This window comes from Chiloscyllium plagiosum, unplaced genomic scaffold (assembly GCF_037043375.1).
Source record: "Chiloscyllium plagiosum isolate Xiang-an unplaced genomic scaffold, Cpla_swu_hap1 HiC_scaffold_45, whole genome shotgun sequence".
In the NCBI taxonomy this organism is placed as follows: Eukaryota; Metazoa; Chordata; class Chondrichthyes; order Orectolobiformes; family Hemiscylliidae; genus Chiloscyllium; species Chiloscyllium plagiosum.
The window spans coordinates 2448851-2466513 of NW_028270183.1; the positions used below are offsets into that span (position 1 = coordinate 2448851).

A 17663-nucleotide genomic window follows, 5' to 3' on the forward strand; every position below is an offset into this window, starting at 1 on the left:
GAAACAGGAGCAGCAATCAATTTTGAACATTTTCATTAGACTAATTCCATTTCACCTGACACTGCAGTTATGGATGGGCCATGCTGTTGAGCATCTCCTGTGATTCTCATTCTACCCAGCTGACTAATCTGACAGATTGACACACTGTTTTTCTCCATTTATATTCATGACGCACAGAGAACAAAGTATCTATATGACTTTAGGACATTAAAAATCTCATTCATTTTTTAAAAATTATGCAAATTCAGTTTTACGAATCATTTCATTCACCTATCTTCCTCACAGGTAAAGCTACGATCATAGCTGCAGCAAGTGTATCAGTGGTGGCTACATTGATCTTTGCAACAGGAGTCATCATTTATTACTTGAACAAGAATGTCAAGAAAACAGGAGTATACAAACTACAAAATGCAAAGCCCAACAACAATCCACAAGTTCCCAATGAAAACCAGTATCAGGAATGATCACAACAACCTGCAATGGACTAGAATATGAAACGAGATTTTACAATTTAAAAACAGCATTTCTAACTACTCTGGAAAATATCCTGGGTTTGAGTTTGTTTGCAGGTCTCTTGTCCTATGTCTTGTGCTTTCTGCAGATGATACAGGAGAACTATGCAAATATTCACCTCTAATTCTTTCTGAATGGTGTCTTCCTTCTCTACCTCTGTAACCTTCTCCAGCTGTGACTCTCCAAGAACTTCCTTTGTTTTTAAGACTGGCTCTTGCACATCTGCATCTTTATTACTTATATCACTAGCAGAATCTTCTTCTATGCAAAAGTGGGTACTGCAGATGCTGGAGATTAGAGTCAGGGTTAGAGTGGCACTGGAACAGCACAGCAGTCAGGCAGTATCCGAGGAGCAGGAAAAATCGACGTTTTGGGCAAAAGCCCTTCTTCAGGACGATTCCCGATGTTACAGCCATTCTTCAGATTGAGATTCAGGGCACAATATCAACTTAGATTTGGAGACCAATTGGCTTTTAACACTCCCTAGGATGGGGGGGGGGGGGGGTGCTTTAAGACTGGGGGCACATTTTTAAGTTGAGAGGAAAGACATGAGAGCAAATCTTTTGCCTCAAATGTTGATTTTCCTGCTGCTCGGATGCTGCCTGACCTGCTGTGCTTTTCCAGCACCACTCTAATCTGGACTTCCTGCCTTCTATGTCACATCGCTAAGGAACAGGAGACCAGGAGCCAATGTAATCCCTTCAGCCTGTTCTACTGTAAACTTATTTTGATATCCTTGCTCCCTGGGACTCTAACAGAACCACCTTGCTGAATTCCAGAGCTGTCAGCCTCAACATTGACCAACCCTTTGGCCTTCTAGTGTTGGGCATGCTCTCCACATCTTCCAACTTAACAAAGTCATTGGGTCAAACAGCACGGAAACAGACCTTCGGTCCAACCAGTCTATGCCAAACATAATTCGAAACTAAACTCATCCCACAGTTTCTGGTCCACATCCTTCCAAACCTTTCCTATTTGAGTACTTATCCAAATATCTTTTAAACATTGGAAATGTACCCTCATCCACCACTTTCTCAGAAAGTTCATTCCACACACAAACCACCCTCTGCGTAAAAAACGTTGCTTCTCATGTTTTTCCTCTCAATTTAAAAATGTGCCCCCTAGTCTTAAACCCTCCCCCACTCCAATCTTAAGGAATGTTAAAAGCCAATTGGTCTCCAAATCTAAGTTGACATTGTACCCTGAATCTCAATCTGAAGAATAGCTGTAACAAATGCAGAGAATGCTAGAGAAACACAACAGGATCTGTTTTGAAGAAGAGCCATACCATATTCGAAAGACTAACTCTGCTACCCGTTCCACTGATGCTGACAAACCTGCTGAGTTTCACCAACATTCTCTGTGTTTGTTTTAGATTTCCAATATCCACAGCATTGTGCTACCAATGAAGGGGAGCTGAATTGTCCAGGAAGACATGAAATATGAACTGGTTGGGATGTTGGCAAGACATGGTCAAGTGAGATACAGGACCAGGTCACAAATCCTCCCTGCAGATCCTTGAGTTCATCTGTAAGAAACATTTCACATGTCAGACAGAGGTGTGAAGAAAGAATTAAGAAACTTGAGCTTTTCAGGTTTGAAAGGCAGTGACTGCTTCTACAAACCAGGATGTCAAGCTTTGCCATGAAATGGACAGAGAGAAACACTCAAAGGCAAATTTAGGTCAGGTGTTGGAACCTTTTTCACATTTATTGAATAGAAGTGAGGAATAGATGCAGCACTGAAGGAAGCTAATGGATGCATCTTGTCTGTGCCCACTGCCTGTAAGAGCAGCTGAGCTCATCCCACTCCATTACCTTTCCCTGTTGTCCTGAAAATGACCTTTCTTTAGTTCTCTTTATAAATCCATGACTGTATCTACCTCCATCACATTCTCAGGCAGCACATTTCACAACCTCACCACACACTGACTCATTTAGGCTTTCTCAAATCAGTGTTAGTTACTTTGATAATCACATTGAATCAGTGGTCTCTGGTTCTGGGATTGCAGAAATCCAGCCTCTCTGCATTTCTTTCATCCATGTGCCTCATTACATCTTTCTTCTTGCTACATTGAGACTTTAGTTATTTTCATGATCTTTGTTTGGTTAATGAAACTTCACTACCTTATCAAAATGATTCATTTTGCAGGAAGTCTTTCCAATTTCTTTGAAAAAATTAAACAGTTCATTGTTGAGGTACATTAACAACAGACTCTTTAAAAGGTTATATTCAAGTATCTAATGTTGATAGATTTAATTAGAAACCTTTTTCTCTCACATAGAAACAGACCCTTCAGTCCAACTCGTCCATGCCAACCAGATATCCTAAAGTAATGTAGCCCCATTTGCCAGCATTTGACCCATGTCCCTCTAAACCCTTCCCATTCATATACCCATCCAAATGCCTTTTCAATATTGTAATTGTACCAGCCTCCACCACTTCCTCTGGCAGCTCATTCCATACACGCACCACCCTCCGTATGAAAAAGTTGCCCCTTAGGTTCATTTTAAATTTTTCCAGTTTCAAGTTAAACCGATGCCCTCTAGTTCTGGACTCCTCCACCCCATGGAAAAGACCTTGTCTCTCATCCATGCCTCTCATGATTTTATAAACTTCTATAAGGTCACCCCTCAGCCTCCAATGCTGCAGGGAAAACAGCTACAGCCTATTCGGTCTCTCCCTATAACTCAAACCCATCAACCCTGGCAACATCCTTGTAAATTATTTCTGAACCATGTGAGAAAAGACTGGGTAGAAATTGCCTTAGTGGTTTCAGGAAGTTGACCCTATGCAGAAATGATATCCTTCTTCCTGAATTGTGGGTCTGTTTCAGGATGAGTGAAGAGCTGGCTGAAACTGAAACAGCAATAAGAGAGTGGATCACATTGGCCAGATCACAGGAGGGACCAGAATGATTGTGAGAACATGGGGCAAATGATAGAAAGGCAGAGAAGTTGTGAAAATTGTGTATTTTCGATATCCTTGCTAAAGCTAATTCCTACATCAGTCCAATACCACAAACATGGTGAAAACAGAAGGCAACTAGCTGCCTACATTAATGAGATGTTAACAATGATGCTGCTCATATCAACTGCTTCAGGAGAGATTACTTTGGTTGTATTTTGTCTCATTCTCACTCACCTGAACCCAAATTAACACAATACGTGGAGGCAATGGCTTGATGGTGTTATCACTGGGCTGTTAATCCAGAGACTAAGGTAATGTTCTGGGAACCTGTGTTCAAATCCTGCTGTGGATCTGACTGAATTCAATTAAATAAAATCTGAAATAAAGATTCTAGTGATGACCATGAATCCATTGTTGAATGTTGGAAAAGTCCATCTGGTTCACTAATGTCCTATAAGAAAGGAACGTGCTATCCTTACCCAGTCTAGCCTACATTTAACCCCAGACCCACAGCAATGTGGTTGACTCTGAACTACATTAAATGCTGGCCTAGCCAGTGATGCCTACATCCTGTGAGTGAATGATTAAAAAAATGAAATTAACATCTGTTTTGTCACAAGATTGCTGCGTACACACCACCTCTCGGGATCGTTTTGATTCAATTTTGTAAGATGCAGTATTTTAATTGTATAATGAATTTGATGTATTTCATGAACATTAAGTGGGTAATAAATTATATTGGTAAACACAGATTCAGGACTGAGTCTTTTCTTTTGTAGCTATATGGCATGCCTCTGTAAATTCCAAAGTTATAACGTTGAATAGAAGTACGACATTGAGAAACTTTGGTGCTATATTAATGAAGGATCTTTTTATGTGTGAATTGAAGCTTGGCAGCTTATAAAGGCTTGGCTGTGAGTTCTGTTCTTCACCACTTCGCAACAGCTGGCTTTATCATTAGATCAAAACAGGATCAATGAATTTGCAAGTTTACAAATACGTGTATGCAAACTTTGCTTGTCAATTTTTGTATTTTGGAAATATTTTTCCAAGCCCATTTTTGTTTTGCTTGGATTCCTCCTAAGACCTGCATTAACAGTTTTCGCTGTTTCTTCCTTGTTCAGGCCACCCACTGATTTACAGAAACGCCCTCCCCATCTCCTACATCTCCACAGACCATGTAAGACTTAACCCCTTGGTGACCCACTCCGCCATTATTATGGAGGCAGGGGAAGAGCAGCAGTTTGCAGGTACATAGGATTCAGGCATCATTACTCCCAGGCAAAAGTGAGGACTGCTGATGCTGGAGATTAGAGTCAATAGTGTGGTGCTGGAAAAGCATAGCAGGACAGACTGCATCCGAGGTGCAGGAGAATCGAAGTTTCAGGCAAAAGCCCTTCATCAGGAATGAGGCTTTATTTCAACCAGGGAGGTTACCAGCACCACCGGTCCTTTGAGGTTCCCTGAGTGAGTTTGCATCATTTCTCAAAAGCTGTGGACCACTACTTGAAGATCTCAAGCTGTTCACCTGATGTCATTGAAGCAAACCAATTGAGCACTAACCTGTGGTCAATCTGTTATCTGTTATCGGACAGCTGAAGGAGAATCTGTGACAGGCCAGTGAGTAGTATGAACATCCATTTAGCAGATCAACACCCTGTCCAAAGTAACAACACCCATCTTTAGCTTTAGAACATAAACCAGCAGCAGAGGCACAGAGATCTTCAATTCTTTGTAATCTGCCTGATTAAAGCTACATTCAAACCCCAAAAGCAACAATGGTTCTGGGAATGGATATTGCAGATATTGATGAGTTCTTAAAGCACAGGGATAGTGTTTTCTAGCTCGGAGCCAGAAGGCCTCCCTGTGACATGTGTATATCATACTGTATCAGGACCGGTTCAGTAAAAAATAATCACAGAACTTGGTGCTTTACAGCACCAGTTTTAGATTGCAGACAATGCGACATTTGCATACAGAACTGGCATCCAAATTCTGGTAGAGGACAGGGTGGTGGTGGAGGGATGCTTTTCAGACTGGAGGCCTGTGGTCAGTGAGTGCTATAAGGATTGGTGTGGGGTCCACTACTTTTCATCATTTATATAAATGATTTGGATGTGAACACAGAGGTACAGTTAGTAAGTTTGCAGATGACACCAAAACTTGAGGTGTAGTGGACAGCGAAAAAGTTTACCTCGGAGTACAACGGGATCTTGATCAGATGGGCCAATGGGCTGAGGAGTGGCAGTTGGAGATTAATTCAGATAAATGTGAGGTGCTGCATTTTGGAAAGGCAAATCACAGCAGGACTCACACACTTAATGGTAAGGTCCTGGGAAGTGTTGCTGAACAAAGAGACCATAGTTCCTTGAAAGTAGAATTGCAGGTAGATAGGATAGTGAAGAAGCCCTTCCTGAAGAAGGGCTTATCCTGAAACATTGATTCTCCTGCTCCTTTGATGCTGCCTGACCTGCTGCGCTTTTCCAGCAACACATTTTTCAGCTCTGATCTCCAGCATCTACAGTCCTCACTTTCTCCTAGTGAAGAAGACGTTTGTCAGAGTATTGAGTACATGAGTTGGGAGGCCATGTTGCGGCTGTACAGGACATTGGTTCGGCCACTTTTGGAATATTGTGTGCAATTCTGGTCTCCTTCCTATTGGAAGGATATTGTGAAAATTGAAAGAGCGCAGAAAAGATTTACAAGGAAGTCGCCAGGGTTGGAGGTTTTAAGCTATAGGGAGAGGCTGAATAGGCTGGGACTGTTTTCCCTGGAGCATTAGAGGCTGAGGGGTGCCCTTATAGATGTTTATAAAATCATGAGGGGCATGGATAGGGTAAATAGACAAGGTATTTTCCCTGGGCTGGGAGTCCTTAACTAGAGGGCATAGGTTTAGGGTGAGAGAGGAAAGATATAAAAGGGACCTAAGGGCAAACTTTTCATGCAGAGCATGGTACGTGTATGGAATGAGCTGTCAGAGGAGGTGGTGGAGGCTAGTACAATTACAGCATTTAAAAGGTATCTGGATGGGTATTTGAAAAGGAAAGGTTTAGAGGGATATAGAACAGGTGCTGACAAATGGGATTAGATTAATATCAGATATCTGGTTGGCCTGGCTGTGTTGGACCGAAGTGTCTTTTTCCGTGCTGTACATCTCTATGACTCTATGACATAGGAGCAGAAATTAGGCCATTTGGCCCATTGAGTCTGCTCTGACATTCGGTCATCGCTGATAGGTTTCTCAACCCTATTCTCATGTCTTCTCCCTGTAACCTTAGATCCTTTTGACAATCAAGAGCCCATATATCTCTGTCTTCAATATACTCAAAGACCTGGCCACTACAGCCTTCTGTGGCAATGAATTCCATAGATGCACCACTCTCTGGCTGAAGAAGTTTTTCCTTATCTTGCTTCGAAAGGGTCATTACTCTAAGGCTGTGCACTTGGGTCCCAGTCTCTCCTGCTCAATGAAAACATCTTTCCAAAATCCATACTGTCCAGACCATTCAGTATTCTGTAAGTTTCAATGAGATTCCCCCTCAACCTTCTAAACTCCATCGAGTATCGACCCAGACTCCTCAAACGTTCTTCACATATTAAGCCTTTCATTCCAGGGATCATTCTTGTGAACCTCCTCTGGACCCAGCCCAGGGCCAGCACATCCATCCTGAGATATGGGGCCTAAATTGCTCACAATGTAAATAACTATGTGTTGAGTCACAATGAAGTATTTTAAAGTTTAACTGAATGGACAAGTTAATGGAAAAGTTAGGATCATTGGTTATGGGAGTGTACTGCAAACTGTAGAAAAGTCTGACAGTGATTAAATTGAACATAGAACATAGAACATTACAGCACAGTATAGCTCGATGTTGCACCAACCTGTGAAATTAATCTGATGCCCATCTAACCTACACCATTCCATTATAATCCAAATGTATGTCCAATGCCCACTTAAACGCCCTTAACGTCAGCGAGTCTACTCCTGTTGCAGACAAGCCATTCCACGCCCCTACTACTCTCTGAGTGTAGAAACTATCCCTAACATCTGTCCTAAATCTATTAACCCTCAATTTAAAGCTATGTCCCCTTGTGTTAACCTTCACCATCCAAGGAAAAAGGCTCTCACTGTCCACACTATCTAAGCCTCTGATTATCTTATACATCTTGATTAAGTCACCTCTCAACCATCTTCTCTCCAACGAAAACATCCTTTAGTACCTCAGTCTTTCCTCGTAAGACCTTCCTTCCATACCAGGCAACATCCTAGTAAATCTCTTCTGATCCCGTTCCAAAGCTTCCATATCCTTCCTATAATGCAGTGACCAGAACTGCACGCCATACTCCAGGTGCGGCCTTAACAGTGTCTTGTACAGCTGAAGCATGACCTTGTGGCTCTAAAACTCAATCCCTCTACCAATAAATGCCTACACACCTTATGCCTTCTTAACAACCCTATCAACCTGGATGGCACCTTTCAGGGATTTATGCACATGGACACCGAGATCTCTCTGCTCATCTACACTGCCAAGAATTTTACCATTAGCCAAGTACTCTGCATTCTGGTTACTGCTTCCTAATTGAACTACCTCACACTTTTCCATATTAAACTCTATTTGCCACTTCTCAGCCCAGCTCTGCATCTTATCTATGTCTCTCTGTAACCCACAACATCCTTCGGCACTATCCAAAACTCTACTCACCTTAGTGTCATCTGCAAATTTACTCACCCATTCTTTTATGCCCACCTCCAGATCATTTATAAAAATGACAAACAGCAGTGGATCCAACACTGATCCTTGCAGTACACCACTGGTAACTGAACTCCAGGATGAACATTTCCCATCAACCACCACCTTTCTTCTTTCAGCTAGTCAATTTCTGATCCAAACCGCTACATCATCTTCAATCCCGAAACTCTGTAGGTTTGCTCACTGAGATGGAAAGTTCATTTTCAGACATTTCATCACCATACTAGGTAATATTTTCAGTGAGCCTCCGAAAGAAGCATTGATGGTATAGCCCACTTTCTATTTATATGTTTGGGTTTCCTTGAGGTGGTGATGTCAATTCTTGTCATAACATCATTTCCTACAGTGATGTCATTTCCTGTTTCTTTTCTCAGGGAGTGGTAAATGGGATCCAAGTCAATGTGTTTGTTGATAGAGTTTTGGCTGGAATGCCATGTCTCTAGGAATTCTCGTGCGTGTCTCTGTTTCTCACAGTAACTATAGATTATAACACCTTACTTAGAGTAACAAGGTTCTCAGTTCACCTCCCACTTCAACACTGAGGCACAACCATAAAAATCTAAAAGCCAGTATAGTATTGAGGGAACATTGTACTCCAGGTACGTTGTTAAACTGAAGTCCTATCTCCTGTCTCAAATGGATGGAAAAGCTCAATGCCAGGCATGATAATGTTTTCAAATTGAGCAGGGGTTCTACTCAGTGCCCTGGTCAAAGGTTCTCAATCAATCAATATCTACAAAACCAGATGCTCTGACATGATCACATCACAGTTTCTTGGAGTTGGCTGAACACATACTGGTTGGTGTGGTTTCTATGGTTGCCCTGCAAACACAGCCTGCCTCGAATATGGTTGAGTCTTCAGATCATGGAATGATCAGCATCTCAGAAACTCTCAAACTGGAGGATAAAGTTAAAAATCACACAACACCAAGTTATAGTCCAACAGGTTTATTGGGAAGCACTGGCTTTTGGAGCGCTGCTCCTTCATCAGGTGGTTGTGAAGGAGAGGCGCTCCGAAAGCTAGTGCTTCCCAATAAACCTGTTGGACTATAACCTGGTGTTGTGTGATTTTTAACCCTGTCCACCCCAGTCCAACACCGACACTTCTACATTACACCGGAGTGGCGGCATGTGCACCCTGAATCCTGAGAGACTCAGACAGCAGAATGAATGAAACCTTTAAAAATTATAAGAAAATAAACGAAAGATGTGCAGGGGTTTTTGAAGGATTGAAATAAAAAGAGACTGGGCGTGGAACATCCCCCATATTCTGACATTTGACAGTTAACCGGAAGGGTTGGTCAATGGAACATGGACTCAGATGGCTCAAGCGTGCTCTGAGTTAGTCTGGAAATAAGTTGTTAAATTGTCAGCAAGTTCCTCTCGATCTAGTTACAGTCTCAAAATTCCGAAACTTTTAAGATTAGTGTGATTCCAGATTATTTTAAAAACATCTTTAAGTTAATAATTATGGATTCGAGACTAACTTCACTGGCTGAATGTATTTGGCATTTCAAGTTGCTGTTCATTGTAACAGGCAAGTAAAGCATTTTAAAATATGAGTAATGTTTAACATTTACATAGACTGAAGTAGTATTGTATTGTGATAGGTTTACTACATCGGTGCAGTAAAAACGATATCTGTTGGCTTTTCCAACAAGACATTTGCCGTTACCGATTTCCTCGTGTATTAGTTGGTTTCAGTTTAACAACCGGAAATAAAAAAAGGCTTTGTTTCACACTTTCTTCTAACTAATGTTAAGGAAAGTACAGATTAAATAAATATAGTCGTATACAGAGATCTGCATCATTCACATAACTCAAATCAATCCTTGTAAATTGGTAAATTAATGGTATCAGTTTGCTGCAATCTGATCTAATGCTTCGGTCTACCCCTATATTTAACAGTCACCATTATCTTTCATCATGTGCGTTGCTAGACCGCTCGGAAAGGAAGAGCGGTTCAACACTGGATCTTTCATTTTCAATTTGTCTGGAACTAAAATAACTAATTACAAGTTGGCCATTTATGAAGAAAAGTTTTCTTTCCTATTCAAGAAATAACGTTTCCTGTGGGTCAGTATCAGCTGAACATAATTCACCACGACATAACATGTTGATTGTCTTCAAGTATAATCCTGTATAAAATGTACCCATGCCATCCAACTCCCTCCTGTGACTCTGCTGTCCTTGTTGTTCAGGGTTTAGATCAGAGTGGTGCTGGAAAAGCACAGCGGTTCAGGCAGCATCCGAGGAGCAGGAAAATCGACGTTTCGGGCAAAAGCCCTTCATCAGGAATAGAGACAGGGAGCCTCCAGGGTGTAGAGATAAATGGGAGGGGGGTGGGGGCTGGGGAGAAGGTAGCATAGTGTACAGTAGGTGAATGGGGATGGGGATGGAGGTGATAGGTCCTTTTTGTTCAACTGTGCTGGTTTTTCTGAAGTGGAAGGAGATGGGTGGATACTCAGATTCTGGTGCTTGCATCTCTGATCCTCTGCAACCTGGCATCCTTGAAGGGAGAAAATCGAAACCTTAGCACAGAGTGGGTTCTGAGAAGGCTTTTCAAAGAGAAACATTTTCATTTGGGAAGACAAATAAGGCAATGGAGTAAATGATAACAGAACGTAGAACATTACAGCGCAGTACAGGCCCTTCGGCCCTCCATGTTCCACCAATCTGTGAAACCAACCTGAAGCCCATCTAACCTATAGTATTCCATTTTCATCCATATGTTTATCCAATCCACCATTTAAATGTCCTTGAAGTTAGTGAGTCTATTACTGTTGCAGGCAGTGTGTTCCACACCCCTACTACTCTCTGAGTAAAGAAACACTCTTCTGACATCTGCCCTATATCTATCACCCTTTAGTTTAAAACTATGTCTCTCCAACAAAAACAGCCTCAAGTTCCTCAGCCTTTCCTCATAAGACCTTCCCTCCACAAATCTCCTCTGAACCCTTTCCAATGCTTCCACACCCTTCCTATAATGCAGTGACCAGAACTGTACACATTACTCCAAATGCAGCTGCACCAGACTTTGGTACAGCTGCAACATGACCTCATTGATCCAAAACTCAATCCCTTTACCAATAAAAGCTAACACACTGTATGCCTTCTTAACAACCCTATCAACCTGGGGGGTAACTTTCAGGGATCTATGTATATGGACACCAAGATCCCTTTGCTCATCTACATGACAAAGAATCTCACCATTAACCCAGTACTCTGCATTCCTGTTACTCCTTCCAAAGTGATTCACCTCACACTTTTCCGCATTAAACTCCATTTGCCCCCTCTCAGCCCAGCTCTGCAGCTTATCTGTGTCCCTCTGTAACCTACAACATCCTTCGGCACTATCCACAATTCTACCGACTTTAGTGTTATCCGTAAATTTACTAAACCATCCTCTAAACCCTCATCCAGATCGTTCATAAAAATGACAAACAGCAGTGGACCCAACACAGTGGACCCTTGTGGTACACCACTAGTAACTGAACTCCAGGATGAACATTTCCCATCAACCACCATCTTCTGTCTTCTTTCAGGTGGCCAATTTCTGTTCAATATCGCTAAATCACCCTCAATCCCGTGCCTCTGTATTTTGTGCAATAGCCTACCGTGAGGAACCTTACCAAAGACTTTACTGAATCCATATACACCACATCAACTGCTTTATCCTCATCCACCTGTTTGGTCACCTTCTCAAAGAACTCAATAAGGTTTATGAGGCACAATCTACCCTTCACAAAATCATGTTGACTATCCCTAATCAACTTATTCCTTTCTAGATGATAATAAATCCTATCTCTTATAACCCTTTCCAACACTTTACTCACAACTGAAGTAAGGCTCACTGGTCTATAATTGATTTGGAGTGCTGGTGTTGAACTGGGGTGTTCAATCTAAAAATCACACAACACCAGGTTATACTCCAATAGGTTTATTTGTAAGCACTAGATTTCATAGCACTGCACCTACCTGATGAAGGAGCAGCGCTCCAAATGCTAGTGCTTCCAAATAAACCTGTTGGACTATAACCTGGTGTTGTGTGATTTTTACTTGGTCTACAATTACCAGGGTTGTCTCTACTCCCCTTCTTGAACAAGGGAACAACATTTGCTATCCTCCAGTCTTCTGGCACTATTCCTGTAGATAGGATACAGAGAATTCTAGAGGAACAGTGAGACCTTTAGAGGAGATGATGGTCTAGTGGTATTAACACTAAACCATTAATTCAGTGAGTCAAGATTAGAGTGGTGCTGGAAAAGCACAACAGTCAGGCAGCATCGTGAGGAGAAGGAAAATCGACGTTTTGGGCAAAAGCCCTTCATCAGGAGTCCAGCAGCACTCTAATTTTGACTCTGATCTCCAGCATCTGCAGTACCCACATCTGCCACTTTGAGAAAGATGTGATAGCACTCAAGAGTGTTCAGAGAGGTTTTACAGGGAGTTGTCAAGGCGGAGAATTGTAAATGTGAAGAGATATTGGATAAGCTGGGATGATTTTCTTTGGAGCAGAGAGGCTGAAAGGAAATGTATTTGAGGTGCCCCTTATTATGAGGGGCCATTTAGATTGAATAGGAAGGATCTATTTCACTTAACAGAAGTTAGTAATGTGGGGAATAGATATATAATTTGTGAAAGGATTAAAGGGGAGTTGTATAGAAAGATTTTCACCAGGTGGGGCTGGTGGGGTCTGGAATTTACTGGCTAGAGGCAGAAGGGGAAATGTTGGTGAAGTGGTGTCATCAGCTGAGTAATCCAGACAGCCACTGTTCTTGGGATTAGATTAGATTCCCGACAGTGTGGAACCAGGCCCTTTGGCCCAACAAGTCCACACTGAACCTCCGAAGAGTAACCCACTCAGACGCTTACCCTATATTTACCCCTGACTAATGCATCTAAGACCATGGGCAATTTAGCATGGCAAACTCACCTGACCTGCACATCTTTGGATTGTGGGAGGAAACCGGAGCACCCGGAGGAAATCCATGCAGACATGGGGAGAATGTGCAAACTCCACATAGTCACCTGAGGTGGGAATCAAACCTGGATCCCTGTGCTGTGAGGCAACAGTGCTAACCACTGAGCCACCGTGCCGCCCTTGATTGGATGTGGATTCCTGTGGAAACCAATGGAATTTAAATTCAGCAAAATCCCAAATTGGAAGTACAGCTTTAATGATGACGACAATCAGACTATCATTAACTGTTACAAAATCTCATCTGATTCATTATTGTCCTTTAGCGGATTGACACATCATTCTAAACTACAAGCCACTCGTGCCCTGCAACAATGTGGATGACTCGCAACTGCCCTGGGTGGTGGCTGAGCAAGCCACTTGTTCAAGGACAGTTAGGGATGGGCAACAAACGCTGGTCTTGCCGGTGATGCCCGTATCCCATGAAAAGAAATTCTCAATATTTGGATATTCACTGTAATCTTTGAGGCTACAGATTAGGTCAGGTAGCACTTTATAGCTGGTAGGGATTTGATGGGTCAAGTGTTTTCCTTCTATACAGTAAATTTCTAAGCTCCTGTTATTTGCGTAAAAGAGGTGTCTTGTTTTAAAAGAAGCCTACTTACTGGGCTGGTTTCACATCAGCTCCAATGATCTTGACTCAAATGGGTTGTATGTCTCAGTATTTACTGTGGTTTGTTTTTTTGGCAGCCACTGTAACTGGATTTGAAGTTTCAATCGATGTAAACCCCCCAGCCGTGGAATTTGGAGGTTCCATCGCGATGAACTGCAGCACAACATGTCCAAAACCAACAATAAATGTGGAATATAAATCAGGGGTAAACTTTCACAGAAAAAAGGGCATTACTTGGTACAATGACTATTTCCCAATTGTCCAGCAGTGGGATTTAACACCAGCATGTTCTGTGATGTGTATCTCTGAGCTGAAGGAGAAGACAGCGAATGTCCCAGTATACAGTAAGTGAAAACTCTCATTTCCATATTTGTATAGGAAACATAAAGTAGGTAAAAGGTGGTGTGGAATAGTTTAGACTGTAAGAAGTTTCCATGATTTGCAACCAGATGCTGCAGCATGTGAGCTGAGATACTGGACTGCATTAGTACGAAATGGGTTCATACTCAGCACCTGCACAGGTTGACAGTCACGTGGTTTTAATATTCCTTCATTGGATGAGGGCATTACTGGCTCAGCCAGTATTTGTTGCCCTTGCATAATTGCCCTTGAACTGAGTTCCTTGAGAGGCCACTTCAGAGGTAAAATATAAGTGAACCACAAAACTGTGGGTGTGGAGTCACATGCAGGCCAGATCAGGTAAAATGGCAGATTTTCTTCATGAAGGACATTAGTAAGTGAACCAGAATGGTTTGTGAGACATTGAATGGAAGGTTCTTGCTACTCTTACTGTGACAAATTTTATTTCCTATAACCGGTAACCTGTAGAAACATATGGGAGTGAACTGTACATACTTTTAGCTCTGTGCAAGTTGTGTTGTGCTTTTTGAAGTTTTTATTTGCCATGAGACCTGGTGAATTTTTCTGATGAAGGGCTTATGCTCAAAACTTTGACTCTCCTGCTCCTCGGATGCTGCCTGACCTGCTTTGCTTTTCCAGTGCTACACTTTTCAACTCTGATCTCCAGCATCTGCAGTCCACACTTTCTCTTTGCCATCTTTAAAAGCCCTTTGTGCACCTGGACAAACTCAGTAAGTCTGAAGCTGCCTTGCCTGGTTCCTGATATTTGTCCTGGCCTTAGCAGACAGGCAGACATTGGCATGCACTTTGGAGGCAAGGACCTGGAGGTGCTGTTGGGAGGGGTGGTACAAAGGGAGGATTTCCTTTACCCCCTGACCAGTAGTGGAGACTGTGGCACCGGACCATACCAGCCTGGAGCAAGACTGTCACCCAGGTTAAAGTAGCTCTCTGCCACCTGCAGGGGTACACAGCAATGTAGTGAGAAGGTCGATAACCTTCTTCACACTGTCAGTGTAAGTGCCACCCTGTTCTCTCTGATTGTTAACCAAAGGTGTAGCAGGGGAGCTCTGTCCCATGTGTTGTACACCTTGCAGTAGGTAGGAAGTATGAGACACCACTGTCCACATCCGCAAGGAGCAGTTTAAACATTGAGTTTGAGAGTTTGAGAGTCAGCTAGAAGCACAATAGTGCTTCCACAAGTTTGGAATAATGTGAAAGGCACTTTTTAGATGTGGTCACCCCACAGCTTGAAGAAGGAACAGGTAACCAGCAGATACAGGATGGAGACAGGAGACAGGCACCTCTCTGATACACTTTCAGGCAGCCCATGAAGTTCAGATTTGCATAGCAGAACGTACTGACATTGAAAAGCTGTAGCAGGGACACTCTGAGGCACCCAGCTGATAGACTGGACCAGGTTGTGTCTCAGGGCTGCTCACTTGCTCATTTAGTGCTCACTCACTTCATGTCTGTCTACATGGTCACAGCATCTATGACTTGGCCTGCCTTTCAGTGGCAATTACAGCAGTCACACAAGCAGGCAGTTTGACTTGCTGGTCAGCAGCCCTCAGCCAAGGGACACACATCTTGCTGTTTGGCAATGCGCTATGTCAGTCCCATTTCAGCACCATGTGACAGGTGAAATCAGGTCGCACGACTATTTGTGCTGGTATTGTGGGGTATTGTGGAGGGGGTGAGGTGTCAAAAGGAGGTGCGGTGTCCCGATGAAGTGAGTAGCATGACAGAAGCCACAATGCATAGTCTGGAAGATTGGAACTGAGAGAGAGTGAGGGAGGTTGTTGCAAGCATTCGAGAGAGTGGCAGAGCATGAGCCTGGGAGGAAGGTGTGTGCTATAGCAGAGTTAGAGTGAGTGTGAAGTAGCAGAGAGAAGAGTGTGGCACTTGCCCTGGAGGAGCAGAGAATGCCATTGGTCTTCTTCCTTTGATCTTGCCTCGCTTTTCCAGCATCTTCTGTTTTTGTTCCAGATTTACAGCATCTGCAGTTCTTTCAGATTCAGTATTGAATTCAGCACCTTCAAATTGTGAACCCATTCTTTTCCTTTCTTTTAGTTTTGCTGATTACATTCTCTGTCACTCTCTCCCCTCTCCTCCCCTCCCCCGCAGTGGGCCTGTCTGTTCTTTCCAGCCTGGCAGTTAAGCACCCCATCCTTCTGCCTTTCTCATATTCCAATCACCTAATCTGAACAATCAACACCCTTTCTCCCCCAGCACTCCAACCCACCCCCTGCACATAAATGCTGCCCTCTCCACACTCCAACCCACCCCCTGCACATAAATGCTGCCCTCTCCACACTCCAACCCACCCCCTGCACATAAATGCTGCCCTCTCCACACTTCACTTCAGTTTTGATGAAGAGTCATCTCGTCTCAAAAAGTTAGCTTGTTTTTCTCTCCATGGGTCTGGATCAGAGTGGTGCTGGAAAAGCACAGCACAGCAGGTCAGGCAGCATCCAAGGAGCAGGAAAATTGACGTTTCGGGCAAAAGCCCTTCATCAGGAATAGAGGCAGGAAGCCTCCAGGGTGGAGAGATAAATGGGGGGGTGGGGCTGGAGAGAAGGTAGCAAAGAGTACAATAGGTGAATGGGGTGGGGATGGAGGTGATAGGTCAGAGAGGAGGGTGGAGTGGATAGGTGGAAAAAAAGATAGGCTGGTAGGACAGGTCATGAGGGCAGTGCTGAACTGGAAGGTTGGAGCTGGGGTGAGGTGGGGGAAGGGGAAATGAGGAATAGTGAGCTTTTTTAGGTATGAGAAAAGAAAAAAAAATGGTTAAGACTAAAATTGGGCCCTTGAAGACAGGAATGGGTGAATTTATTATGGGGAACTAGGAAATGGCAGAAGAGTTGAATAGGTACTTTGGATCTGTCTTCACTGGGGAAGACATAAGCAATCTCCCAGATGTAATAGTGGCTAAGGACCTAGGGTAATGGATGAACTGTAGGGAATTTATATTAGGCAGGAAATAGTGTTGGTTAAACTGTTAAGTATGAAGGCTGATAAGTCCCCGGGACCTGATAGTCTGCATCCCAGGGTACGTAAGGAGGTGGCTCCAGAAATCGTGGATGCATTGGTAATTATTTTCCAATGTTCTATAGATTAAGGATCAGTTCCTGTGGATTGGAGGGTGGCTAATGTTGTCCCACTTTTCCAGAAGGGAGGGAGAGAGAAAGTAGGGAATTATAGACCAGTTAGCCTGACGTCAGTGGTGGAAAGATGCTGGAGTCAGTTATAAAAGATGAAATTACGACTCTCTTGGATAGCAGTGACAGGACAGATCAGAGTCAGCATGGATTTACGGAGGGGAAATCATGCTTGACTAATCTTCTGGAATTTTTTGAGGATGCAACTATGAAGTTGGACAAGGGAGAGCCAGTGGATGCAATGTACCTGGACTTTCAGAAAGCCTTTGTTAAAGTCCCACATAGGAAGTTAGTGAGCAAAATTAGGACACATAATATAGGGGGAAAAATACTGACTTGGATTGAAGATTGGCTAACTGACAGGAAGCAAAGAGTAG

At 43.0% G+C, this 17663-nt stretch overlaps 2 protein-coding genes and 1 long non-coding RNA gene across 9 annotated transcripts in view; 2 read left to right on the plus strand and 1 right to left on the minus strand.

The window, feature by feature from the left end:
• LOC122552310 (intercellular adhesion molecule 4-like) overlaps positions 1-4175 on the plus strand; it is a 118103-nt gene extending 113928 nt beyond the window's left edge. For all 4 annotated transcript variants that reach the window (XM_087983524.1, XM_043695046.2, XM_043695044.2 and 1 more), the window contains exon 5: positions 286-4175. In XM_087983524.1, coding sequence (XP_087839650.1) covers positions 286-464 — 179 coding nt within the window. In that variant the 3' untranslated portion in view covers positions 465-4175. The remainder of the gene's footprint in view (positions 1-285) is intronic.
• Positions 4176-4671: 496 nt separating this feature from the next.
• Positions 4672-13896, minus strand: LOC122552317 (uncharacterized). 2 transcript variants are annotated; one of them, XR_006312355.2, is made up of 3 exons: positions 13761-13896; positions 13111-13296; positions 4672-5080 (listed from the first exon to the last, which is right to left on the minus strand). It is a non-coding gene; the product is annotated as an uncharacterized LOC122552317 (long non-coding RNA). The 2 variants fall into 2 exon arrangements; XR_015754516.1 differs by lacking the exon at positions 4672-5080 and adding an exon at positions 10596-10683.
• Positions 9464-17663, plus strand: part of LOC122552311 (intercellular adhesion molecule 5-like) — a 31865-nt gene continuing 23665 nt past the window's right edge. The window contains exons 1-2 of one of the 3 annotated variants that reach the window (XM_087983521.1): positions 9464-9711; positions 13846-14112. In XM_087983521.1, the coding sequence (XP_087839647.1) occupies positions 9645-9711; positions 13846-14112 (334 nt within the window). In that variant the 5' untranslated portion in view covers positions 9464-9644. The remainder of the gene's footprint in view (positions 9712-13845; positions 14113-17663) is intronic. The other 2 variants (XM_043695049.2, XM_043695048.2) reach the window with 2 other exon arrangements.